The sequence below is a fragment of the Gobio gobio genome (assembly GCF_949357685.1).
Source record: "Gobio gobio genome assembly, chromosome: 13".
Taxonomy (NCBI): Eukaryota; Metazoa; Chordata; class Actinopteri; order Cypriniformes; family Gobionidae; genus Gobio; species Gobio gobio.
In genome coordinates, this window is record NC_137106.1 from 20320525 (window position 1) to 20348149 (window position 27625).

A 27625-nucleotide genomic window follows, 5' to 3' on the forward strand; every position below is an offset into this window, starting at 1 on the left:
AATTGCATATTTAAATGTTTTTAATGCTTCCACTCAATCACACAAGCTTGGACTATCCAATCGGTCAACTGTAGTAAACACCACACAATGGCAAGTTTGGTTTAATTCAGCCATATATAAGAGGAAAAGCTAATTATACAGGGTCACCTACAAGTTGATGCATCAGAATGGTAAAGCGTTTTATGTGTCTCTCTACAATGTCAGAGATAATGGTAATTTACATGATTAGCCTGTCTTTACTACGTTATCAAACAGATAATGTGTTGCTAATGTTACAAATTGTTCCAATTTTTCCCCATTTTCAGACCTTCTAAAAAGCAGCATCCTTAAAAACGCTTAAAAATCCTTGTCAGTGGAGAAAATCCTTGTCCTGCACATTTATTGGTACACTGCAGTTTCAAGGAGAAAATACTCAGAAATTGTGTTGAATAATGAATTTGCACATGGTTCGTCTTAAAGCATATTAAAAACACCACACAGACATATAAACATAAAAAACTTGATTTCTTTTAACCTAAATTGGCTACAATATTATTTTTTACTCTGTAGTCAATAATATCCCTAATAATTTTGAACACCAAAATTATTAATTTATACGTTTTTTTAACGCACCTCTACACCCCTTCTTCATTTATACGCGGACCCATGCATATGCAAATGAGCCCCGCCTCCACTCATACTGGCTCATTTACAAGCCGATCTCTCAGAACGGTAATGTTTAATGTATCGCTCTCTACAAAATCAGACACACAAACCGTAATTAATATGTTTTTGCTTGACTACGATATAAAACAGCTAATAATGTGTTGCCAATATTACACAAACCATGTTCCCATTCGCCATCTCAGAGTCAGTCAGCGCAGCGGCCTTCCGAAAAACAGCACTCTTTAAAATCGCTTTGAACAGCTTAGAACGTAAGTGGACATATTAATGAATGAATGAGGCAATTATATAGCGCTTTCATATGTACTACTGTAACGTAGCCTACACTACAAATTTACACTCATGTCAGGGGTCTCTCCTCAACCACCACCACCAGTATAATAGTTATTATCATAGAATAGGTCATCATTTATCATACATCATTTATCTGCTATATTTATTTTATTTATCATTTATGAATAATACATCATTTATCTGCTATATTTCTAAATGTCCCCGGTTTTTATATCAACAGAAAGATATACTTCACAGCATTTTAATCTTATGCTAAAGCCCGCATGTTGACATGACTGGTTACAAGGTAGTTTGTGACACCGGCCTTTCAAACTTTGCTTTTGAGACCGTTTTATTTTCTCCACTGCAGTTTTAAGGAGAAAATACTTGGCAATGCTGTTGACTTTGCATATGGTTTGTCTTTCAAGTCAAGTCAAGTCAATTTATTTAGAGCTTTTTACAATGCAGCTTGTTTCAAAGCAGCTGCACAGTGTTAAACAGGTTGCCCAATAATGCAACATAATTTGATTCGGCTGATGTCATCTAGCTCATTTCAATTATCATACAGTGACAATGAGGGCATATCAGTAATTTAGTTGATGTATTTAATTTAGTTTAGTACTTAAATTGATTTGGATATTTAGTTGAAAATGTTGTGTCCCCAACTGAGCCAGCCAAGCCAAAGGCGACAGTGGCAAGGAACCAAAACTCTATCAGGTGGCATAATGGAGAAACATACACCTTGGGAGAAACCAGGCTCAGTCACCCCGACCAGTTCTCCTAATAAACCCCCCCCCCCCCCCAAAAAAAAGAGTAGGGGTGTAACCCCGGCATCATAGCCAATGTGGCCATTGGTCTCTGTCCATCTTCAAGGCTTCCTAATCATCCTCATACATACTGATTGGCTTCATCACTCTGTCTCCTCTCCACCAATCAGCTGGTCTCTGTCTCCTCTCCACCAATCAGCTGGTGTGTGGTGGACGTTCTGGCACAATATGGCTGCCGCCGCATCATCCAGGTGGATGCTGCACATTGGTGGTGGTTGAAAAGAATCCCCCTTCTATTCCGTATGAAAAGCGCTTTGAGTACCCAGAAAAGTGCTATATAAATATAACAAATTATTATTAGTATAAACTGGGAGTACTGATATATGAAATTAATTAAACAATATATTTTGTGATTCTAAAATATTCAGATCCTGTATGTTTTTCCATAAAAATAGAGGGAAAAAATAAATTATTTTAGTTTACATCTTGATTTTAGCAATTTAATTAATGTTTTAATATTTTTTTTAAATATATAATTGAATAATTTTGAGTAACCACTGATCTAGACATCGCAATGAAACAAATCAAAAGGGTTTTAAGAACAAAATGGCATGAAGCGAAGTGTTTTGAACACATCTTAAAACTGTGACTGAATTAAAAGCAAAGCATGATGGAAAAACTTCTGTATGTTGCTTGTGTATGTGAACCAACTACTGCTGCACCAAAACCTTATATTTTTTTGCCATTTTGTTGCATTGTTTAAAAAATAAAAATGTATATAACAATTTTGTTTTTATAAAAGCATTTTTAGTGAAAACTACCACAAAAGTGGGAAAATAAAATGTTCTTCAGTTTTTTTGTAATAAAATTAGAACGTCCAAAGAAATTCTATTACAGCAAGCAAAAATAATAATTAAAAAATTAAATAGAAGCACAGTTATAGTATTCTGATTTAGTGTATCTGTCAAGTACGAGTAGACAAACTGATGCCCATCCCTATGCATAACATGAACAGCATGCTAGAGTTAGATGCAGCAAAATATGCGATCCATTCACAGCTCTTGAACCAGAAGGGCATCTGTAGCGTATGCAGTATCAAGAGAGTTTCAAAGCCGTGCATTTAAAACGCTCAAGTACTGAACTGCATCCAAAAAAACATGTCTGAACCAGAAACCACCAACACATCCTCACTGACACTGAATGCACAAGACATACAGGACAAGCTGAACTAAACTCAGTCTGCCCATCTGACATGTCACAACCAGCGCGCTCCGACTCGTCACACTCGGGGGGAGCAGAGTAGTGCCAGGGGGCCGTATGACACACACACTCACCTGAGTTGAGAGCTCTACTACACACCTCCACCACCATCTGCTGCAGTTTCACAAGGGTCAGAGCAAACAAGCCACAAGTCATACTAACCCTGTTAAAAGACGCCATGCTAACTGAATAAGCAAGTTATTATGTTACTTTGCGGTTCTGGATGACTTTAATGCAGGTTTAGAGTGTTAGTTTGTTAGTATTCTGATCTCCGCTGCATGGGTAAGGAGTCCATCGTGGGAGTTGTAGTTTTGGACTTACACTAGGGTACATCATGGTTTTGGAGTTTTCCTCATATTGTTGATCCAGTTTCTTGTCCTGTTAGCAAGCAAAGAGAAATGATCACCGTCATGTCTTGTTTAGCTAAAAAAATTACAATTCTGTCATCATTTATTCACCATAACACCTTTTCTGTGTAACACGGTGATAGCATGTGACAGCAATACAAATAAAATTATGGCAAAATACCATACAATTTGTCTGTTCTTCACAGTGTTCTTATTGAACTATTTGGGGTGTAACGATACCCTCATATCACATTTCTATACATATCACGATACTGAACTCCCGATACAATATTATTGCGATACTCAAAGACATATGGTAAAAGGTTAAAATTTGGTATTTGGTATTACATTCAGGGTGGAACTGAATAGGCTTGGACTTGGTGCTGGTAACCCAATGCACAGTACAATGGTGACACCAGAATAAAAATACTCATGATTCTGAAGCTGAAAATACATTATTATTTTAGCGGAATAAGCTTGCACTCTGTCACAGACATATACATACATGCATGCATTCGTGTTTAATTTTTTTTGAAAATAGGCTCAGTTTACAAGTCCCCTAGAGTTAAATAGTTGAGTTTTACCGTTTTTGAATCCATTCAGCCGATCTTTGTATCTGGCGGTAGCACTTTTAGCATAGCTTAGCATTCATCATTGATTCTGATCAGTCCATTTGCATCTCATTCAAAAAAGGACCAAAGACACTTTCAATATTTTTCCTATTTAAAACTTGACTCTTCTACAGTTACATTGTGTGCTAAGACCAACTGAAAATGAAAAGTTGCGATTTTCTACACCTATATGGCTAGGAACTACTTTCTCATTCCTGCGTAATAGTCGCGGATCTTTGCAGCAGTACCATGGCTGCAGTACCAATACCAATGATTGGTTGGTATTCTGTGAAAAATGGTGGTAGTATACACCTTCGACTTACTATCACAGCCGTTTACAACACACAGAACCATGGCTAATCACACAGGTAAATCCACAACACAATTTGTAGGCTGCAAGCCTGAAACTTTCTCTGCAACTACACAAATTTAGTGCCGGTCACATTGAAAGTTACCTAGCTGGGGGCTACTTTCAGGCGCTGCGTAATATCATTGTGCTGCTGCAGCCATGGTACGGCCGCGAAGATCCGCGACTATTACGCACGTATCATGTTGAGTTCTCTCTTTTTTCCGCACTTGAATAGACAAAAACACACAAAAGTGTGGCAAAATGTCCACTTTATCGAGTATCCTTGTGAGCACGGTCTCAAATGAGTTGAAAAGTGTTAAATGAATGCAAAGAGTTGTGAGGACATCGGACGCATGTCTGATCCGTATCTGCGTCAGATCTTAAAGTGACAGCAGCCTAATAAAGCCACTGCTGTGATGTGTCATTAATGTAAATTAAATGATGTAAAATCCTGACAGAACTTTTGTAGCTTTAATAATGATTCATCTATATTTAATTTATAATTTATGAAATGAAGACGGTGAAGTGTTTGAGAACTTAATTCTATTCTTTAGGTTATATTTCCTACCTGTTAGATCAAATATTTAAAATATACTGTCTTTATGTTGTTTCTACATGAATTTGAAGATTAAATGTGAAAATATTACAATATAAAAATATGAAACACTTTAATGTTAGGTGCGATTAAATCACAATTAATTGCAGAAAAAATATGCAATAAATTAGTTAATTTTTATTAAACAATTGACAGCACTAATTTTCAGTGATAAACCTACTGTTTTGTTAATAAATCTCTGTTCGTGGGCGGGGATACAAAAAATTACAACTGCATTACAGTGAGTAAATGATAACAGTATTTTCATCTTGGACTATCCCTTTAAGAAAAATCAATTCGGAAAAACATATTGTGTCTCACCACACAGTGCACCAGTATGCTTAGGGGAATCCAGAACAGGAGAGAGAAGACCACCACTGATCCCACTATGTTGTCAGCCAAGAACTTCCCTGCACATTGACAGAAAAGAGTCTCCATTGGCATTTACAAAATATACAGAAAAAGTCAGATATCGCTGCATGATTCCTAGCTAAATTCACTCTGCTATCCCTTACCAAATGTGTTGATGTCCAGTTTGTCTATGAAGTCCCATAAACGTTCAATGACATCCTGGACATTCTTCATGCATTTACCCTGAAATGAAGACCACCACAGCATTTATAGAAAACACTATTCAGTCTGATAAATGATCATTGTCAAAACAGACAAGTAATGCACTCACAACCCCATCACAGTAGCCAACGGTACAGGGTTTGCCCTTGCGCAGGTAAAGAGGTGACCCTCTATTATCAAAGGGAGTGCACATCCCGTCTCTGCTTCTACAGCACACTTTACATGAGTCCTCAGTCTCTGAAAAACATCACAGCAAATGGACGGACTCAGCACTTTTGCATTCATAATGGAGGCTAAAACAGTGAATGCGTATTTTGGTACTAGTTTCAGTGTACATCGACCATCCCAATATCAGGCTGAAATGACACTCGCCAATATATGTGCAGGTTCTGTTTACATTTAGAAGGAGTAAATGTTGTGTAAAATAGCTTAAATATTCCTGTAATTTCAGCCTTTTTATACATCTCATATGCTGTCATTATATAGGGGAGACTGGGGATAAAAGTCACACGGTCTGTATTTACACCATCAAAAGTTTGGTGTCAGTAAGGTTTTTTCTTTTCTTTTTTACTTTCTATTCATCAAATAAACTTGACAAAATGCACTAATGGCAGACCAAAATTTGAAGCCCAAAAGAAGTGCATCCATCCATTATAAAAGTAGTCCACACGGATCCGGGGGGTTAATAAAGGCCTTTCGAAGAGAATCGATGGGTTTGTGTAAGAAAAATATCCATATTTAAAACTTTATAAAGTAAAATATCTAGCTTCCGGCGGACCGTCTTCCGTATTCAACTAAAGAAGAAAGTGTCACTGGCGCGATGATGACGTCGGATTAGCCAGGACATATTAATATAACTCTGATTGTGTTCGTCTGAAAGAAGAATGTCATATACACCTAGGATGACTTGAGGGTGAGTAAATCATGGGGTAATTTTCATTTTTGGGTGAACTATCCCTTTAAGTACCAAATCAGCACTTTAGAATGATTTCTGAAGGATCACGTGATGCTGGAAATTCAGCTTTGCCATCACAGGAATACATTACATTTGAAAATATATTCAAATAGAAAACGCATCTTAAATTGTAAAAAATATTTTTTGATCCAATAAATGCAACCTTAGTGAACATAAAACTCTTTTTCAAAACCATGAAAAAAATCTTACTGAGATTATTACAATTAATTAGTAATTAATAAAAGATAATGATCTAATTATTTAAATCTAAATATGACCCACATCTTTTTTTCCTGGGCAATAATGGTGAACATGTTCAAAAGTTTTATTGTAGGCAAGATGTCAAGGTCTGCGTCTATATAGAAATTGAAAAATATCATCTGAAGTAAAAAAGTCTGGTATATATAGAAACGTTATATTGTCCATCGCTGCTCACTAGGTATCAACACTGGCCATTCAAATAGATATCTCTGTTGAGCACAACTGTGAAAACAGAGGAGGGTTAGATGAGACATTTACCATTGCAGGCGCAGGACTCGAGGTTATGCAAGGCCTCACAGAAAGGCTTGCACTCGCCCTTCCGACATCGACCCATGTCCACACACTCTGTATTATCAACCAGGTTTCCAGGTGTGGGGCACTCACTGCTGCTGCCTGGGATACACAAGCGTTAAAAAGTTAACCAACCAAATATAAAAGGTGTGGTCAGTAGTGGTCTGGATAGACTACACTGACATTGTGGAATTTTATGCCGTTATTACTTTATTATTATTAAAGTTGGTGTGAGCAGGCTAACCTGAGCACCTCGACATGTTCTTGCAGGTTGCAGTGATGATCTCCTGACAGATCTTATCTGCACTTTCAAACTTACAGTTCTTGCAGCAGGGGCTGTTCCTGTCACTGAAGGTCGCAGTAAACAATATCAGGCACAAATACTCATAGCAACAATGACATTAAGAGAACAGTTCTCAATAAGACCACAGTTTAAACCGCAGTTGTCATCAGTCAGGTAATGGAAGACAATTTTTTAAACAGTTAAACAGTGCAGCTTAATATTTTTGTGATGAATAGAAAGTTCAAAAGAACAGCATTTATTTGAAATAAAATAAAAATTAACATTATAAAAGTCTTCTGGCACTTTTAATCAATTTAATTCATCCTTGCTGAAGAAAAGTATTTTTGAATGATAGTGCATACACATATATATACACATTTTGCAATAAATATATGGGTCAATGACAAATAAGAAAAGATTTTTTATCTTTTTTTTAAGATAAAAAAATAATTTTAAGCAAAATAGTTTTAAAATGCATTTTTACGTCCAAAAGATGTATGGTGTTGATTCATTTTGGTTTCACAGCTTTACATTCAGACAGCATTAATTCATTATTAAACAAGATTTCTGATTTTACCACCCAGAAAATGCCAGGTGGTGCGGTCATATATTCATTTAAAATAATATACATATACAATATACATATGAATTATAGTAAAATGCATATCACATGGTAAATTCCCTTTCCCTTTTCTATGTATTGCCCTTTTAGTCCAATTCATATAAACTGACACTTTTCTATGTGTTCAGAACACAATTTTCCATAAGGAGTTTTTATGCTTTTTTTTTTATTTGTATACATTATATAATGGTTTACATTTACATTTCTTACTTCATTTTGCAATTGCAGTGGGAATCGATACTTTTAAATCTAAATTTGCTGGTCGCACCACCTGACATTTTAGGTCTTTGAGTCAATTGAATTTCAAAAAAATTAAAAGAGTATCTTATAAAGGAAATATTGTAGATCAATTTGATATGTGACATGTATTTATAATTTTTTTTATTTAGGAAAATAATGAATTCGGACACAAAAAAATACATGTCATGTCATTGACCCATATACCAATGTCTATAAATCAAGTTTTATATTAGTGTTTTTATTTGATAACAGCATTTATTGTACAAAAAAACAACAGCAACAACCCATAAAATACATTAAGTGCATTTTTTTTCATATACCTTTTTATTATTATTAAATTAATTTAATATTAATTATTTTATGTGTTTTTCTTATTTAATTTATTAATATTTGATTCAATTAATGTATTAATATTGTGATCTCAGAGATTGTTGGTTTAGTTCATGGCTTAGATTGAGGTATTTTTTGAAATCCCTATGAAGGCAATAATAGGGAAAAATACTTAGGGAACAAACTGCAAACAGTGAAATAGTGGGCGTCACTACTGTGATCTAGATCTAGGCAAAGTTGATGCTGATAAATGGCTGATATATTGGTCTATCACGGTTAACTACCTTACCTGCATTGTGCCTGCTTCCTGAATTTGCACTTAGCTGTGCAGCAGGGGTCATCATTGAGATGAAGCAGTCCAGGGTCACAGTCCTCGTCCTCCTCCACACGGGAGTTCCCACACAGCTTACTGCTCCTCTCCTTAAAGCACTGATGGGCCTTAACCTGTAACGCCCTGCTGACTGAGACCCTGCTACAGCTGGAGAAGCGCTGAGGGAAACAATAAGTGAGTGAGAAAAAGGAACTACATGTTAAAGGAAATAATCAAAACAGGATGGATAATACCTTGTTGTTGACATGATCTCCGCTGACCGCAATAGGGTACATGACATATTTGCCACCCTCGTCATCACTGGGTGCACAAGACATTATGTTGTCTGGATCGTGTTCAGCTCCAAAGTTGTGCCCAAGCTCATGAGTGGTTACAAGATCTGCTTCCTGGATAGACGATACATAACTATGCTTCCTGCTAAAAAAACAACTAGTATACAAAATACAAGTGGTATTTAAAGCAATGTATGCAAACCTTAGTCAAAATAGTTTTCCCATAATTCATGGTGCTTGTCAAGCCAGTGTTCAGGTAGCTGGGTCTCTTGACGGACTGTGATGGATAGTAGGCTGCAAGACAAAATGAATGTCTGAAGTCAAGCACTGTTAGGTGGAATTCCACTAATCACAGTTGTAGAGATCCTCACGTTTAGGGCAGAGTCCTCCCAATCCTTGTTTAGAAGGGGCCACGTATGCCAGACCCAGAGTGCCATCATCAAAGTCCTGATAGGTGAAGAGATGGGCAAGGCAGACTGCAGAGGCGTTGTCTGCGATGTCATAACTGAATTGCTGAAGAGACCCGCGAGATAATGAGAACGTGAGTGTCTACAAATCAGTGCTTCAGGGCTCTTCTCAAAAATAAATAAAGAATATCAGTGGTGACGCACAAACTTTATTTTCTGACCAAACTTGGGAGACAATTACAACTATTACAAAACCCAAATCATCAGATGATCCATTGGAAAGTACTAGATAGATTCTATCAGTCCCCTTTAAAACGTTTCTATATGCATCTGTCACTTTCCCCAAATTGTAATTTATGCCCGCAGAGGGCACTTGGTACATATTTAAAAATATTTTGGGAATGCCCTGCACTTTTCCCCTTCTGGTCTCAGCTTTCTCATGACATATCATTCCTGTTAGATAAGGATATGGTCTTGACTCCGGAACTCTTCTTCTTAAATAACATCTCTGAACTGGCATTTGCTTCACAACAGAGTTAGTATAATTCCAACCATAAGAGTCACTATTAGTAAATCGGACTGTCTTCATTTATTTGTGCAGGAAGCACTGGCGCACACCCTAACCAGATGATATCTGACGAATCACAACTGTCTTCATTTTGAAATGCTGTCTTAACATGACATTTTTCAATTATTAAATCACATTGCAATCTTTTTGTTGCATATGTGATCAGTTATTCAGTCTGCAGCCTGTAATATAAAGCACATAAACTGACCCCAAAATCGGATTGCTGTGGTGGATTGATCATAGCATTTTGACCTGGTGTGTATTTTCCAGGGATTCCATGGCACTTACTTCCAGAAGCTTCTTCACATCCCACACACCATCCTTTCTTCCTAATGGGCTTCCATCCATGTTGTAGTGTTTCTCTCCTTGGGCAACTTTTGTGGGCTCCTTGTTTATGATTATCTGTTGGCATATTTACATCTTAGATGGCAAGATAATACTTATTGAACATTGAGATAAAGTAATAACAAGCTTATAAAAAGACAAAGCATTGAGCACATGAACTCCACTCTAACAAAGTGGAAAATGCATTAAATGGATTTCGTCACAATGGGAGGTGGCACAATCAAAAGCCACTTCTGAGAAAGGCCAACATTTAGTCACACCTAGAGTTTGCTACAAGCCATGTGACAAAATATGGAAACTTTGGTGGTCTGATGAAACTATCATTAAGCTCTTTGTATTAGATTTGAGTCAGCTGCTATGATCACTTTGACTTGAGAGTCACCAGTTCTACCAATGATCAAGAATGAGAAAATCAGGGATGCATTGGGAGAATCACATACACCTGTAAGACTTTCTTTCTTCAGTGGAACACAAAAGGAGGAACTCTGAATAATGTTCTGGTTGTACTTTTCCAGCAGCATTAAAAGTATCATAAAAGTGGTTCATACAGCTTGTGTGATGTATTACAAATCGTCTGAAGACTAAAATTAAGTCATTCTTTACTGATAAACTTGTGAAACAAGAAATTATACTCAATAAATTGATCAGTTTTGTGAATTAATCATTCAGAACATTTTAATGAACCATTTTTGTGATTCATTCAAAAACCGGACAGTGTTTAGACAAAAGTCAAGATTTTCAAAGAATAACGACTTGAAAACTTGTTATATAATGCACAATGTCATATGGAACATATTTTAAAAGTGCCTTTGCACCCTTTTTCATGCTTTTCAAGTTTCAAATGTTGAATTATCCCTTTAAGAAATATGAAGAGAAACTAGGAGAGTCAAACTCATCTACTGAAGTGACGTTGTATAACAAAAAGATGAAAACTGAGAAGGATGATTCCTCCATTTATTAAGGTTACCTGATGAATCTGCACACCGTAACCTTTAAATTCTTCATCCCAGGATGTGTTTCTATAGATATCATCCACTCTGTCTATCAGCTCAATCTGAAAGACACAAAACACTCAAGTTCAATGCACTTTTGTTAATAAATCTGATATCATGGTGTTTATATGGATCTTATCCGTACCGTAGTGCAACAAACTTCTCTGTTGTACAGTACAAGAACAATGACACGCCTCCTTTTCATTTATATTTTGTGTGCTTTGCTCACCAAGTAGTTGAGGGTGGTGCTCTCCTCTCCACGGCCCATGTGCTTATAGAAGCGATGATCTGCCACTAACAGCAGCGGGCAGGTGTTCTTCTTGGGGTCATGTGCAGATCTTCTTTCTCTGTTGTGAAGATCTGCATTCAAAACACAACAACGCCTAAACAATGCGCACTATGAGATACATTTTTTCTAATTAGTTATGTAAATCCCAAAGCATTAATACCCATAAATGGATCTACCCAATTTAAAGCTACACAATGGGGACTTCCATGAATATGATAAAGAAGGACAAAGAATGAAGAAGTTATTCAACTGAATTATTCTGTTTTGTCTCCAGAACATTTTCAATTCTCATGGCAGGAGGTCACTGCCGGGTGACTATATATGCTTGAATGGGTGGCCTTTGTCAGACTAATGTATAACTCCTACACACTCATGCAGTAACCATCTCGCTCATCATGAGCATGTGATTAAACTGATTATCTATTGTCCATTTAGGCTGTTCTCCTAATGAAATGTGTCTGTCTCAAAATGGCTAAAAACTAGGGCTGGTCCGAATACCATTTTTTGAGCTTTGAAGCCAACACTAAATATTCAAAGCTTCGGAAGGAAGGGGGCTGAACATATTCTTCTCTCTAATAAAAGCAGGAATCTCTGTGTGTCTGTCTGTTTGCATTTTGATTATGTCGAGAACCGTTCATCTAATCGACTTCACACGTGGCGGGTGTGTTGCTGAGGACCCAAGGGAGTGCAGTGTCGCATTTGGTGCAATGTGGACACACGACACTTCAGAATGAATAAACTTTTAATAAACTATAGAAAAGCACAAGCCGGAAGCGGCACACCTCACGTGGGCAGGGCTTATATGCTCCGAGAATGGACACTGCACTAGTGATACAAAACACAAAGGTCTGTTAAGAGCAATACTTTTAATAAGGTAGCCTAACATTTTTCAGTTTAAAGTGCTCCCACACAGCTGAGGTCTCCAGCATTTTTGTCTTCTCTTTCAGATGAACTGAATCATGACGTTCACTCATGGGCGATTTTACTGGGGAACGTGGCTTCCCAGTAAAATCTCCCATTGAGTTTTAACAAGCTCCTATATTTCACAGTAGATTCATTTAGATTGATAATAACGGGTAAAAATTTTTTTTTTTTACATTTTGTTTCTATTATTCTATTTTCCACAATTAACCCAAAATACAAGCTCAAGTATGCGCTTCTGTCCATACAAGCTCATGCAGTTGTACACTCTAGACAGAGAATACTCCAGTTGCAGGGAACACTTTAGTAGAATAAGAAGAAGCAAATATATTAATTAAGTATAACGAGGTTGGGTTCCATCAACTGTGCATTCTATTAAAAACGGCTAGGCTATACAAGATAATTGTAAAAAAAAGAAAGAAAGAAGTATTGTAATTCGCCAGATTTTATAGTGTAAACATATTCAAGCGCGAATGAGAACCGTTTCGAGGGGGATGCCAGGTGTGCGAAAACAAACATGAATATTATAATCCCAAAATTTAAAATTGAATACCAACCGACAAAACTAATATTTAAAAATTCAGGTCCAGCCCTACTAAAAACAAAACAGTTTTAAAGACAAGATGAAACAACATTTAACGTTTACACTGCCGTTCAAAGGTCTGAAACTGATTAGATTTTTTTTTTTCTTCGAAGAAAGTCTCTTGCTTTCCAATACTGCATTCATTTGATTAAAATACAGTCAAATTGTGAAATGTTGTAAAAAAAATTGAAATGTGTAAGAAAATAATATATATAATATATAAATAGAAATTACTATTATTATTATACATATGTAAATACACACCCTCCTCTTTTTCCGTTTGTCCTGCTGCTCTTGCCTCTTCTGGCAGGAGATCCTGGGCATCAGCGTTCACATATCCACACACTTTGGGGGAGAACAGTCGACTAATGTTCTTAATGTCCTCTGAGCGGTACACCAGCAAACGGCCATCAGGGGGTGACTCTGGGGTAAACCGCCACAAGGGCTAAAGAAGACAAGACAAGAGATACGGAAACATACAGTAAAAAAATTACTTTGAGAAATTAATTTCAAATGCTTTAAAGTAAGAAGAATTTGAGGGGCATGTGTGAGCAAATCACCTCTACATTATATTCGGCCTTTTCAGTAAGAATGTGCGCTGAAAACTCGTCTCCGTCTATGTGTGCCTGCACGCGTGAGTGCTCCTCTCCTGTTGGGATAGCAATACAAAGATGTATGATAATGAATCATTCAGTTTTCAGCCAAGGCTAATATCTTCATCCCATGTCTTACCCACTACGTGTCCTTTAAAGTAATTCTGTAACTGAATATCATATTGGTCCTCTTTTCCATTCTCATCTACGAATACAGCCTTGAAGTTGTCCGTGAAAAGTTCTGTGTTTGTTGTCAAGTACAGTTCGAAGTGCCTTTGAAAAAAGATGTAACAAACATCTTTTAGTGAAATGAAAATCTAAAATAAGAATCAGCCTCTAATAATTTCTTGAGGTCATGGGTGGTCAGAAAAGAATAAACATTCTTTGAAATGAAAAAATAATAGATATAGAATAGAATAAAAAGAAATCATACACAAAATAAATACATACAAATAAATTATAAATATTTGTAAAATTAAATACAATAAAACAATAAATAAATAAATATGAATATATTTTAGAAATCCGGGGTGGTCAGAAGAATAACACAAATATCCTTACAAATAAAAAGCAAATATAGAATATAATAAAAAAATAAATAACATAAATAAATAAAAATAATATAATAGAAAAAAATATAAATCATATGAATAAATTAAAGTAAATAATAAAATACATTAAAACTAAATATGATGAATACATAATAATAATAATAATAATAATAATAATATATTTTTTTTTAGAAATCAGGGATGGTCAGAGAAAAATAACAAACATTCTTATAAATAATAAATAGATTTAGAATAGAATAAAAACAAATCATATAAATAAATAAAAATACATAAAATACATTAAAAATAAATATGATTATTACTTTTAGAAATCAGGGGTGTTTAAAGAAGAATACATTAAAAAATATATATATATTAAAAAGTGTCATCTCTCTTTTATTATCACATGACCTGCCACAAACAGCCACCTGGCAACCTTTAGGCTCCTTATTTAGTGCTTTTAACTGTGTCATTTAGCAAGAGAGACAGAGGCATGTGTGGATCTGTTAGCTTTACCTCTGGAGAGCTGTGAAGCTGACCAGGCGCTCCACATGTGATCGGGCATCAACTTCCCTTTTCCTGACCGAGTGAAGCTGGAGTCCTGATGCAGGCACCACCTCAAAGTCTGACAGTAAGGAGCTGAGCGCATCTGGATGAAGTAATGCACATATAAATCACCATTCCTACATAACACCACTATTTATCCACACACAACTTTTAAATCCCAAAACAACACCTCCAAACTATTTAGGCCTATAAAGATGAAATATTCCTTGGTCAGCACTATAGACTGTATGTGTATTGATCATACAGGGACCCAAATTCAGACTCTACTGCAAGAGAAGCACATCAAAATGCCTTTCCATTCAGTCTGCACATACAGCAACCTAACGTTACCTGTTTGAGGAAATGAACTAACATAAACAGTCATGACTGAGTCAAAACAGGAAAAGGAAGGAAGACTTTGAACTCACAAATCAAGACAACCCCATAAGTTATACCCCCATTCAAGAAGACAGTACATTTAGTTTGAACCCGAATTTCCTTCTTGATCCCATTTGAATAGCTTTCTCAGAGCAACTTACCAAACTCTTGTAACGTTACCTCTTCCTGATTTCTCAAGTCTTCTTCAACAGAAGCTGGTTTCACAGCACAATGGACAAAAAGTGGAGATAACAACACTACATAAAATATCAAAGATTCCATACTGGCGATGCAGCATCACTTTTGTCAAAGCACCATGTTTGGATGTGAAGTTCTCTGCTGTCAACAGCTAACGTTACTGTCCGTTATTTACCAATATTCACGACCACCTTCTACTCGGCTTATTAAACACGACTATGAAAGAAGGCTTCAAATATTATAATATTTGACAGGATGGGATCCGGGTGAATGCCGAATGTCCATAAATAAAAGATAATACACCGCGAACAGCCACAGTTTTCAGATGGTCTCAATCCTTCCTCCACATTTGCGCTGGGCTCTGCTCCGATAATTCCAGGGACTTCCGGGCAACGATTGAATTCCCAGGAAGAGGACTTTTATTTTGAATTTCTTTTTAAATTCGATTTACTACCGGTGTCGTGCTTAGAGTTTTTTTTTTATTGAACATGATTTATGACATTTAAATACTTAAAATAAGTAAATAAATAATAAAACAAGGTACATCGACAAAACGTGAAAATAAACAATGGTGTCTTTTCATTTATCGTTTTGTCTTCCAAATATAGCATGGCATGCAGATACATTTCTTTAGAAATATAAAATATATTTTCAACAAAAATAAAGTGCAAAGCAGTTTCCTAAGTGAAAAGGTGAATGAAAATATTTTACGAAGCCATATTTGGCAAACACTGTTTTATTTTTTCAGCACATCCTGAATTTACATTTTTTTAATGGTATATTCAACAGTGGCCTACTAAACAGTTTTCTTGACATTATAATTAACCAAAATGCAAATATAAACAAATAACAGAAAAAAATTATGAACATGAATACATTTTAATGTCACAGTGTTAGTGGCACAGAGATGATACAAAATTATTTTGATATTTGTATTTTTTTTTTATCCTCAAGACTTCACATACATGCAATTTTACATACAACTGTACAAGTGGAATTTGGTTCTGATTTACAGAGAATAAAACTTTTCTTTATGACATATCAAAAACAAACAAATGACACATAAAAAGGCCATCTAAGGAAGAGTGAAAGGCAAAACTAGCTTTAAAAGCAATGGCAAATGGGCACTGCCAAGGTCCCTAAAAATCCAGTCATGTTTTACAGGGGTACAAGTCAAAACAATTAAAATAATAATTCATATTTGGAATAGCCAAAAGTCAAGTGTGAAAGGTAGACATCAATACAAACAGACCACTGTGGTGAAACAAAAGACATGCAAATTTTTGCTCCAACTCCAAACTATAAGAGCTTACAGGAGTTTCATCCGGAAATATAAAAATTAATCTGCAAGGCTAAGTTGTGCAACGAGCAAATTCCTACACTCTAAAAAAAAAGGCTCGTAATCATAGGGGAACCTTTTTTAGTGCTATATAGCACCAATTTTGGTGCTTCAGTGGTTCTTCAGCGGTTCTTCAGAGGTGCTATATAGCACCTTAGTCAAAGAACCGGTGAAGAACCTCTGAAGAACCGCTGAAGAACCTCTGAAGAACCGCTGAAGAACCACTGAAGCACCAAAATTGGTGCTATATAGCACTAAAAAAGGTTCCCCTATGATTACGAGCCAAGAACCATTTTTGGTGCAATATAGAACCTTTTTTTTTTTAGAGTGTACAAACAGGAACAATACAGTTTTTGGCTGTTTGCAAGATCTATAGTGTCAAGGAGTATTTCCCAATTTACATGTAAAGCCACAATTATTTCTAATTAGATTTAGGAAAAAAAGGTGAACAAAAAAAAAAGCACTTGTCTGATTGAACAGCCAAAAATGTGAATTCAATAACCCTGAAGTAAGGAAACTATTATATTGTACAACTAATATTCCATAAACACTGTACAATAAAAAAGAACATCAAATTGAGTATTACAACAAAAAATATACAAATGAAACACAAGCAGCTAAATTTATATAGCCCATACAACATCAAAGATCTGCTTTGAGTACATATTTACCCAATGTCAAAAAATGTTCCCTCATCAATATCTTAAAAACCTGCTTGGCACGATTGTCAATATACATGTATATATAAGCATTATTTTACATGAAATGGCCAAATTTTGCGGAATAATGAGCATAATTAAATTCAGCTGGATCGAGTAACTTGTGTGCGGTTCATAAATGACAATGATGCTGTGCTTTAATCTTATCATGCTGATTCTTATGATTTCAAATCAGAATAATGTAGCAAAATCAATTTTGAGATCTATCATGGCCATTTCATTTACATCATTTTAAAAACATATGCATAAAGGTATACCTTTCAACATCACGCAAGTTAAACAGTGCCAAAATTCTTAATCTAGGAGGACCTGAGGATAAATACATAAACAAATAAAAAAAGAAAAATCATAAAGCCCTCAGCTACAGGAGAGAAAACCAGTGAGGTACTTTAAGGCTAAAAAAGGGTAATGCAGGTTGCTACCAAAGGATGGAGGTGAATAACATCACATATTTACCAGAAATCAACTTTGGGTTCCAGAAAGAATGAAAGAATGTTGTATTATAAAAGAAAAAACATTCACTTTGTCATATCAACCTCCAAAATGGCACACTACATAACATGAACGAAAAATGGCAGATGATAAAATCGTACCAAAGATTTTGAAGAAACCTAATAAGCTACATATTATACAGCTACACATATGGCAGGTGCTTTGATTCGAATATCTCTAGTTATATATGATGGCACAACAGTTTTTGAACATATGCTTACTATTCCAGGTGGTGCAGGCAAAATCTTGACATTCAGTCTCATACTTACACTGCCGTTCAAAAGTTTTTGATCTGTAAAATTTGTAATGTTTTTAGAAAAAGTCTCTTATGCTCACCAAGGCATAAGATTTATTTTTATTTTATTTAAAAAAAAAACAGTAATATTGTAAAAAATTATTAAGAAATGTAAAATAACGTTTCAATTTGAACATATTTTAAAATATTATTTATTTCTGTGATGCAAAGCTGAATTTTCACCATCATTACTCCAGTCTTCAGTCACATGATCCTTCAGAAATCATTCTGATATGATGATTTGCTGCTCAAGAAACATTTATGATTATTATCAATAATGAAAACAGTTTTATTTGATAAATAGAAAGTTCAAAAGAACAGCAATTTTTTTACAATATTTTTTTCAATTTTGTAACATTATAAATGTCTTTACTGTTACTTTTGATCAATGTAATGCATCCTTGCTGAATAAATGTATTAATTTATTTAAGTTCTACCCAAAAAAATATATATATATTACAGACCCAAAACTTTTGAACGGTAGTACAATGTTGCAAAAGCTTTCTATTTCAGATAAATACTGTTCTTTTGAACTTTCTATTCATCAAAGATTCCTAAAAGAAAAATGTTTTACACAACTGTTTTCAACATCGATAATAATCATAAATGTTTCTTGAAAAGCAAATCATCATATCAGAATGATTTCTGAAGGAACATGTGACACTGAAGACTGGAGTAATGATGCTGAAAATTCAGCTTTACCATCACATGAATAAATGACATTTCAAAATATATTCAAATGGAAAACATTTTTTACATTTTAATAATATTTCACAATATTACGTTTTTTTGTTGTCGTTTTTTTAATGCAGCCTTGGTGAGCATAAGAGACTTCTTCTTAAAACATTAAAAATCCTACAGATCAAAAACTTTAGAACGGCAGTGTATATTTTAAAATCAGTCTATTATATGAAAAATGTAAAGTATTTATAATGGCTTTTCAGAAAGTGATCAACTCAGTTTTGAACATATTTTGATATATTCCTCCTTTTAACTAAAACACAATAACTTGCCCATATCAACCATTCAGTTCAAGACAGCAGAAACCACTTTTTTATCTTCAAGTTATATGAACTTGCATAGATACAGTGCTGGACTTATGGACATGTAAATTTAAGTTTAAGCTAAACAGGCTAGAAATCAGTGTATAATCCCAGCCAGAATTGCAGTGACTGTTCCAAAATTATGCAAGAGATACAAACTGTACTATCTGACAAATAATACATTTCTCAATTCTAAGAAAATGAGCAGAGTTCAACTTTAGCTACATATAAAAGGAAACAAATGTGTTGGGGTGAAAAAAAAAATGAAAGAGCTCAAAACGTTCTATTTGGTTGCAGTATTTTGACAGTTTGCATTTAGATGTTGGGTGTTCAGATAAGTTGTCACTAAAGTAATAGTGTCATTTGAGCAACACTTTCAGTGCATTGTAAACACACACGACAGCCCTGCTTTGGAATCATATTTATGCTTTAAATACAGGAACGTCAGTGACTCAATCTCAAGGCTAAAAATCGTCTTTAAGTGCACTGGGAGAAATTTCATTGCCAAATATCATCTCCTGATGACATCAACAGCCAAAATCTGCCAAATCAAATTAGGTTTGTCTGTAGTTTCAGACTGAAAGACAATGACTTGTCATGAAAAGAACAAAAAACTAAAAGAAAGTGCTATTATAAAGGCTTGAATCTACAACTGAGCTTATAACAAACATGTAAAGTGGTATTATGCTGTACATTTGAGCCAAAAAATTCTATCTACTCCCTTTAGAGCATTTAAAGTGACAGAAAAGCCCCTTATCTGTGCAAAACAAGTAATAAAGAATAGGCTGTGTGACTGAAATGCTACTATGCACATAGAAACAGACAGACAAACATATATTTTCTGTTAGAACAGAACCCTCATAAGAGCCACATATGGGGAACATCCACCGTGCTCCTTCGGTAACGTCTCTTTTGTAACTGCGGAGGGGTGCGCTAAGGGAACCCTCACCTGTCGAATCCTCCACCTAAGCAAGCAGCAGCCTCATGAGGTCTGCTTTAGTCTCATCAGGCCTGTGGGGATGGAGCCTACTCAGCTAGCTGTGACAGTAACCGTGGCGTGAGATGGCTCGCGTTGCGGCTTCAAATGCGCAAGTCCCACCGGTTGATGAAGAGCTCGAAGGCGGAGGAGGAAAAGAAAAACGATTAAAGGAGATGACCGGCATTAGGACTGCTCACGCCAAGCTGTTAGGTCGGTAAGGGGTCATCGTCGCCTTTACTGCACTTGCACTTACAGCACAGTACAAATGGTGTGGCTAGCAGCAGGAACGGAGAGGCTACTAGTAAGAGGAGGCCGAAACCAGCAAAGATTCCAACAACCTGCGGAGATGAAAGAGATGAAAACGCCATATGAGCATCAATGATATATAAGAGTGTGCACAAAGAAAAACACATGTACCAGGTTCTCTTGTATTTTTTGGATATACACATCTTATGCCTGCTATAGACTGTGCAATTTCGGCAATCCTATAAGATCATTACAAATCACACTGGATCTAATAAACGTACAGTCTACATATGTCATACCCAAGATGATGACACCTATTGAATTTTAGGCTACAGCGCAAGATATTATAGAAGAATAAAAGAAACATCAGCATGATAAACAAAAAGAGCAAGATGAATATGGAATATAATATGGACGCGGTCATTGCTAGAGAAAAGAGACCAACTTGGTATGCCAATTTTGTAAATGGAGCTTGAGGTAAGTAATTTTAAGTATTAGCGACATGTCACGTTGATCAATACTCCATTTCATGTTGCATTTGTATTGGCTAGTCAGTAGATTTAGGTCGTAGCAGCAAACACACTGTGAGATGATCATGCTAAATTTCTGACACTGTCAGAAAATGATCGCAGTCTATCTTTGGTCGCTAGACCATGACAACGGCCGTCTTTGAGCCTCTCTCACAGTACGACAGGGACCACCGTTTAGGAGCCACGACCTCAGAAATCTCCATGATTGGTCATCTTTCTTCTGGGACAGCCTATACAGCCTAATATCGTACAATGTGTAGCAGGCATTAATATATACAGTATATTTATTTTTTTCATTCATGCCCTGTGCACATTGAATGATTTTGAGCTGTCCCAGATGGAAGATGACCAATATATAAACTAAACTATTCAAGACAAGACTTAATCTCTTAATTAAGCTCTTTTTTTATTAAGATATCAGGACACCCTGATATTTTTGACTTTATGCCCTTCAAAAAATATCAAAATGAATTTTAATTCTGAAATTGAATTGTATTTTTTAATATTGTTGAATAAATTAAGTGTTTTTGTTTGTTTGTGTGCATGTATGTAGGTGGTCACTTTGAAATATCATTGTTTGAAAACTTTCCAATTAACATAAGGGTGAGTAAATTATGACAGCGTCTTTACTTTTCAGTGAACTTTTCCTTAATATATTGAGTCAGTAACATTTTATTTTACAGTGTCCTTGTTACACGTTACATGTAATTACTATAGTAATAACTATGAATTATGCATAATTAATACACGCAACTAAAGCAAACCCCAATCCTAACCATAACCCTACACACAGAAAAAAGGGTGTCAAAATTGTACCTTTAGGAGTACAACAGCTTGTCGCTGGGGCAGTACCCTTAAAAGGACATCCTTGACAAGGAACGTATTTGTAGTATTAGTATTTTGAGGTACTAGTATGCACCTTTTAGGGGTAAAAAAGGTACAAAAGATGTCCTTTTAAGGTTACTGCCCCAGCGACAAGCTGTTGTACCCCTAAAGGTACAATTTTGACACCCTTTTTTAAATAGTAAGTACATGTAGTTAATAAATATTACTCAATACTTAAATGTATAATTATACTCTAACAAGGACATCTTAAAATAATTTAGTTTCTTATTTTAAATTGAAATTTTCACAAGATAAATAACTAACTTATTTAGTAAAAGCAAGACAATATTTGAACACATTTCTTTCTTAATCTTGTTCCCCCTCCTTCTCACCATCATTTATAGTACTCTTTCTACTCTGCAATCAATAAAAGAAAAGGAACAAAAATATAACAAAAAGGGGCAAAAATTCACTGTTCTGATGCTGCATCATCTTCCACCACATAGGGGCGTCAGATCCTTAGAATTTATAACTGTTACAAAATGGAACAGAGATTGAGTTCATCTTATGCATGAACTATATAGAATCTGTAAACATCATGGGCCAACAAAATTACACATATTTCACATCACTCTAGGAACACCATGTAAAACAGATTTTCTCTGGATGCAAAACAATCCCTCAATTCTGAACAGGGAATAGGACACAATAGACCTCTATTCTTCTATACGGAATCTTCTCAGCATTCCGATGACAATACCCATTTATCATGGGACACATTTTAACACTATTTCTGTTTCTATGTAAATATCCCTCCATTTTATGTCTCTTTTTTATCAGAGTATGTCTCTTGTGTGGAATGGCATGAGAGGAGGAGAACGGAGTGGCGTAATGGAAGAGCGTTAGCAAACCCTGAGGTTCAAGCCCGGGATATGCAGCTCTGTCTTTACTAATTCATAAAGAATCACATTTCTGATGCTACTAGGCTGAAGCTTTGTAAAATGTAAACTCGTAGGGCTGGAGAAGAGCCGCTACGCTCTCATGAAGCTTAATATGACTCACTCTTCCCTGCAGAGCAACAGATGTCTTTGTGCAAAAGTATTGAAAGCTCTCCATAGTTTCAGGGCCTTCTCACCTTTTCGACATTATGTTCAGCATATGAAATGATGAGCATGTGAACAAAGTCTTTCTGAACTCAAGGCTCATAAGGTGAATAAGACAGAATTACACCTCAAAATTGAAAGAAAAACATAAGAAACATTTTGCATAAAGAAAAAACAACAACGTTAAGGACCAGGTTTTTTTTGTGTTTTTTGTGCATTGACACATTTTCATAATTCAGCATTATTATAAATGACAAAAAAATAATACTAAATTAACGCTGTAATATAAAATATTCCTTATACAATGCTTTTCTATTTTATTAAAATCAGCTAAATTTACCTTAGCATAACATGCTACCATAATTAATATTAACATTTAACATTTAAACTTAAAGTACTTAAAACTATAATTCTAAATAAAAAAAATATATATATTTTAAATTATAAAATATTTTTGAGATTTTTCCACATCCTTATTTCTACAAATGTTTAATTGTCATGAAAAACCAATAATATATATGGTTTACAGCATATTCTTTATAAAGTTGTCATATTTCAATTGTTTCAAACCATTTCTGCATACTATGTTTCTCTCGGTTCCTAATGACATCGTTTAAAGGCTTTTATCTAACACTATTTGTGCTGATTTTTGAACCATAAGAAAATGTATTTTTTCAAAGCTATTAAGAAATACATAATGGACAGTGGGACTAATGAGCCTTGTGTTGAAAAATGCTTGTATATGCCTTCCGAGAACAAAGTTGATGTTTTCTTTTTTTTTTTTTTAATCAGCCTTGTCAAATGTGATATTCTCCTATCATTATTTAGTCTAACAAAGGAAACACAAAGGGGAGGTAGGAATACCCGAGTTGGCCTTTTAAGATGTTCTAGTCTAAACTGCTCTAAATATACAGCCGCTTCTACTGCTCTTCTCCATCATTTCATGAATAATTTCAGTGAATTTGTCCCAAAGTGACCTTCTTACATATAATCTGCTGTGAAACAGCAGGTATCACCTGCTCGCAGCAGACAAGCACTTACTTCATGAATAAACACTTGTGTCTGAATGGATGCCTATGACTCGGTCACGTGTAGATGCACGTGTACTCACTTTGAACACGGCAGAGAAAAGAAAAATGTGGAAGAAAACGTGTGCTCCTTCCCGTGAGCACCCACCTGCGTTCTGTGCCAGATCACCGAGGCTCTGGAGTGGCCTAATTTGTTCCGGCAGGGTCCTTTGTCATAATGGATCAGGAGGAAATCGTCCTGTCAAACACACAATTTACAAGAGGCCGGTCATTATCTGCGTGGGTGTTCGGAACAGCTGCATGAAGGACACTGTTGCATTTACGGCCTTGATTGAAGGACTAACATACCGTCTCAGTGGCGCGCACATGGCCAATAAAAATACAGTAAGATAGCATCATGATGTTAAAATCCCCCTGTTGTCAAACATTTTATCCCTAAACGCTCATCTTTGATCACCAAAATTACATACTGAAATATTTTTTTTCATGTTTGGTTCATTTAGTATACGCGTAGCCATGAATATGCAAATGATCCCCGCCTCCCATCACTCATAAAGGCTCGTCTACAACACCAGACACATAACGGTAATTAATATGATTAGCCTTTGGCTTTGCTACGTTAACAAACAGCTAATAATGTGTTGCTAATGTTACACAAACCATGTTCCTGTTCGCCATCTCAAAGTCACACAGCTGCCTTCTAAAAAATCAGCATCCTTAAAATAGCTTTGAACAACTTACAACGTCAGTGGAGAAAAGCATCTAGTTCGTCACATCATAATATACATCATATACATAATTCACCTGATATATTGCAAAATGTACCCAATTTTTCATATCAACAAAAACTGCCGCTTCAGAGCGGTTATAGTTAATGATATGCTAAAGCCCGCCGGCACATTGACGTGATTGGTTACAAGGTAGTTTGTGATGTAAGAAACACCGGCATTACAAGCCGAGTTTCGGAGACGGTCTTTTTATCACTGTACTTTTAAGGAAAAAAATACTCAGCAATGGTGTTGACTTATGAATTTGTCTTAAAGCATATTAAAAACACTGCATAGACATACAAACAACATTAAAAAACTTGATTTTCACCACAGGGGGTCTTTAAGAGAGTTAAGCTGAGATAATTTGCTCTCTGAGTACTTACGTCTAGAGACTCCAGGCAGTACCAGCAGAAAGCATGCTTGCAGTTCTTACACATCATCTGGGCACAGCCCTCGTCTCTTTCTATGTAGACTTTACATTTGGGACAGCGTTTGATGGGGGCGTCGTCATCATCAGCCTTAAAGAATGAACTAGAAAAAAAGATAAGAGTAAGAGTTAATATTATTAGGGATGCACTGATGTATCGGCCAATAATCGGTATCGGACGAAAAAAGCAATTATTTTCACAGCCGATGATCAAGCAGTGGAGCACTAGTTTCTAGTCTTCCACTTTAATATGAGTTATAGCACGAAAAAACTTGCCTGAACATCAAAAAGTACGTTGAAAGATACAGTACAACTTACTGAAATGTATCACGTCTCATATAATCGCTCAAACAGTGAAGACACGTCATTAAAACAGCTTCTGACAAAATGTCACTTAAAGGAGTAGTTCACTTTAAAATTTAAATGACCCCATGATTAACTCACCCTCAAGCCATCTTAGGTGTATAAGACATTCTTCTTACTGATGAACACAATCAGAGTTATATCATAAAATAAAATATCTAGCTTCTGGCAGACCGCCTTCTGAATTCAACTTACGGAAAAAGCGTAACTTGCGCGACGTATCACTAGAATGTCGCGCAAGCTTTTTGAACTGCGAGAGGCGTTACACTGCCGGAAGCTAGATATTTTACTTTATAAAGTTTTAAATATGGATATTTGTCTTACAAAACCCCATCGACTCGCTTCAGAAGGCCTTTATTAACCCCCAGAGCTATGTAGAGTATGTTTTTTATGGATGGATGAGCTTTTTTGAGCTTCAAACTCAATGGACCCCGTCATTGCCATTATAAAGCTTGGAAGCATCAGAATATATTAATATAACTCTGATTGTGTTCGTCTGAAAGAAGAAAGTCACATACACCTAGGGCGGCTTGAGGGTGCGTAAATCATGAGGTAATTTTCATTTTAATGTGAACTACTCCTTTAATGTTGCTTTACCTCAGGAAATGTATCCAATGTTTACAGTTCATTAGTTAGCTATGAGAAAACACCACAGATGAGCTTATTTAGAGGAGTTGATTATATATGTATGCTTGAATATATTTGTCATGAAGACAAGTGTTTATGAAAACTACCTTATGTGCAAATGAGTGGCACACAAACTTTCAGTTTTCACAAAAATCTCACATTTTATTATTTGAGCGTAATATCTGAAAATAAATAGCAGTTGAACATAATAGTTTGGGCTCTGCTGTTTGGAGAGATTTTATCGGTATTGGTATTCGCAGATATCATTCTGAATAATCAAATCTGTATCGGCAGAGACATTTAGTGTTGGTGCATCTCTAAAATTATCCCTTTTCACAGGACAAAAAAACAAACAAAAAAAAAACATGGTACTGGTACTACAGTTGATTCTTTTTCCACCCAGACAGGCCCATCTCTTTTATATGTACTAAAGAGTTGTGAGCCAGGGACAATGTTCACTGGTAATGAAGAGGCTGACCCACAGGGACCGAGATGACAAGTACAAGCCCATTCATTTCCAGGACAATTCCCAGTCTATTGATCTAAGAGAAGTGACACTGTACAGAAAACCTCTTATAGCCAGTAAGACAGCAGCAGCTCCTCCTTAGAATTGCAGGGGCTGAATCTGACTCATAGTACTGCAACACTGCAGTTTAGTTAAGTACTATTAATAGCCATAATAATAGTAGTAATATGATTATTTCTGATTTGATTATACACACACAGTTTGAGTTATATACACAACCGTTTGAGGTAAAAAAAAAAAAAAAAAGACTTTTGACTATTCTATTCATCAAAGAATCCTGAAAAAAAAGTAGTAGTTTCCACAAAAACATTAAGCAGCATATTAAAATATTAAGCAATATTAAATGTTTTTAACACTGATAATAATAAAAACATTTCCTGAGTAGAAAATCAGCGTATTAGATTGATTTCTGAAGGATCATGTGACACTGAAGACTGGAGTAATGGCTGCTGAAAAAATTAGTAAATTATAAAATAAATAAAAAAATCAATAAATTAAATTTTAAAATATTGTCTTTTATATACACACACATATATACATGCATACGCACACGCACACACATATATATATATATGGTGTGCAGTGCAGTGCAGTGGTGTTTTAAAATGAGGAGGCAAAGTCCTCACTTTTTTTTTTTATACATCAAATGTAAATTTATGTCAATTAAATGTCCTTTTTTTCCCATGGTTAAATAAACATTACATAAAAAGAGGCCAAATACAATTCTATTTTGTATTTTTACACTAACTATGTAATGTTTTTATTTATTAAAAGCAAATATACACGTTAATGTTTTTACGCATTTTTACATTTATTCCGAAATAATAACTAACATTTGTCAACTAATGTTCAATTTCTCTTTTAATGTTCAACTTATTTTCAGCAGTCATCAAGCTTGTACACACTGCTCAGAGTCACA

General features: G+C 35.4%; 2 protein-coding genes across 5 annotated transcripts in view; both read right to left on the reverse strand.

Annotated features, from left to right (window-relative positions):
* Window positions 1-15778, reverse strand: part of adam17a (ADAM metallopeptidase domain 17a) — an 18649-nt gene extending 2871 nt beyond the window's left edge. Inside the window, exons 1-18 of the mRNA XM_079833173.1 lie at window positions 15358-15778; window positions 14789-14921; window positions 13861-13994; window positions 13689-13777; window positions 13393-13573; window positions 11565-11695; window positions 11311-11397; window positions 10287-10400; window positions 9395-9536; window positions 9226-9317; window positions 8985-9137; window positions 8710-8909; window positions 7190-7293; window positions 6913-7047; window positions 5548-5675; window positions 5381-5459; window positions 5187-5275; window positions 3285-3341 (exon numbers count right to left, since the gene is read on the reverse strand). Coding sequence (XP_079689299.1) covers window positions 3285-3341; window positions 5187-5275; window positions 5381-5459; window positions 5548-5675; window positions 6913-7047; window positions 7190-7293; window positions 8710-8909; window positions 8985-9137; window positions 9226-9317; window positions 9395-9536; window positions 10287-10400; window positions 11311-11397; window positions 11565-11695; window positions 13393-13573; window positions 13689-13777; window positions 13861-13994; window positions 14789-14921; window positions 15358-15478 — 2169 coding nt within the window. The 5' untranslated portion in view covers window positions 15479-15778. The remainder of the gene's footprint in view (window positions 1-3284; window positions 3342-5186; window positions 5276-5380; window positions 5460-5547; window positions 5676-6912; window positions 7048-7189; window positions 7294-8709; window positions 8910-8984; window positions 9138-9225; window positions 9318-9394; window positions 9537-10286; window positions 10401-11310; window positions 11398-11564; window positions 11696-13392; window positions 13574-13688; window positions 13778-13860; window positions 13995-14788; window positions 14922-15357) is intronic.
* A 74-nt stretch (window positions 15779-15852) lies between these two features.
* The window catches only part of rnf144aa (ring finger protein 144aa), a 46542-nt gene continuing 34769 nt past the window's right edge, over window positions 15853-27625 (reverse strand). Inside the window, exons 6-10 of one of the 4 annotated variants that reach the window (XR_013817761.1) lie at window positions 25147-25294; window positions 24142-24231; window positions 19711-20599; window positions 17067-18275; window positions 15853-16777 (exon numbers count right to left, since the gene is read on the reverse strand). Coding sequence is in view for 2 of the 4 variants with exons in the window: in XM_079833177.1 (XP_079689303.1) it covers window positions 20468-20599; window positions 24142-24231; window positions 25147-25294 (370 nt within the window). In the remaining 2 variants the exon portion in view is untranslated. Of the gene's footprint in view, window positions 16791-17066; window positions 18276-19044; window positions 20600-24141; window positions 24232-25146; window positions 25295-27625 lie in introns of those variants that run through there. The other 3 variants (XR_013817762.1, XM_079833177.1, XM_079833178.1) reach the window with 3 other exon arrangements.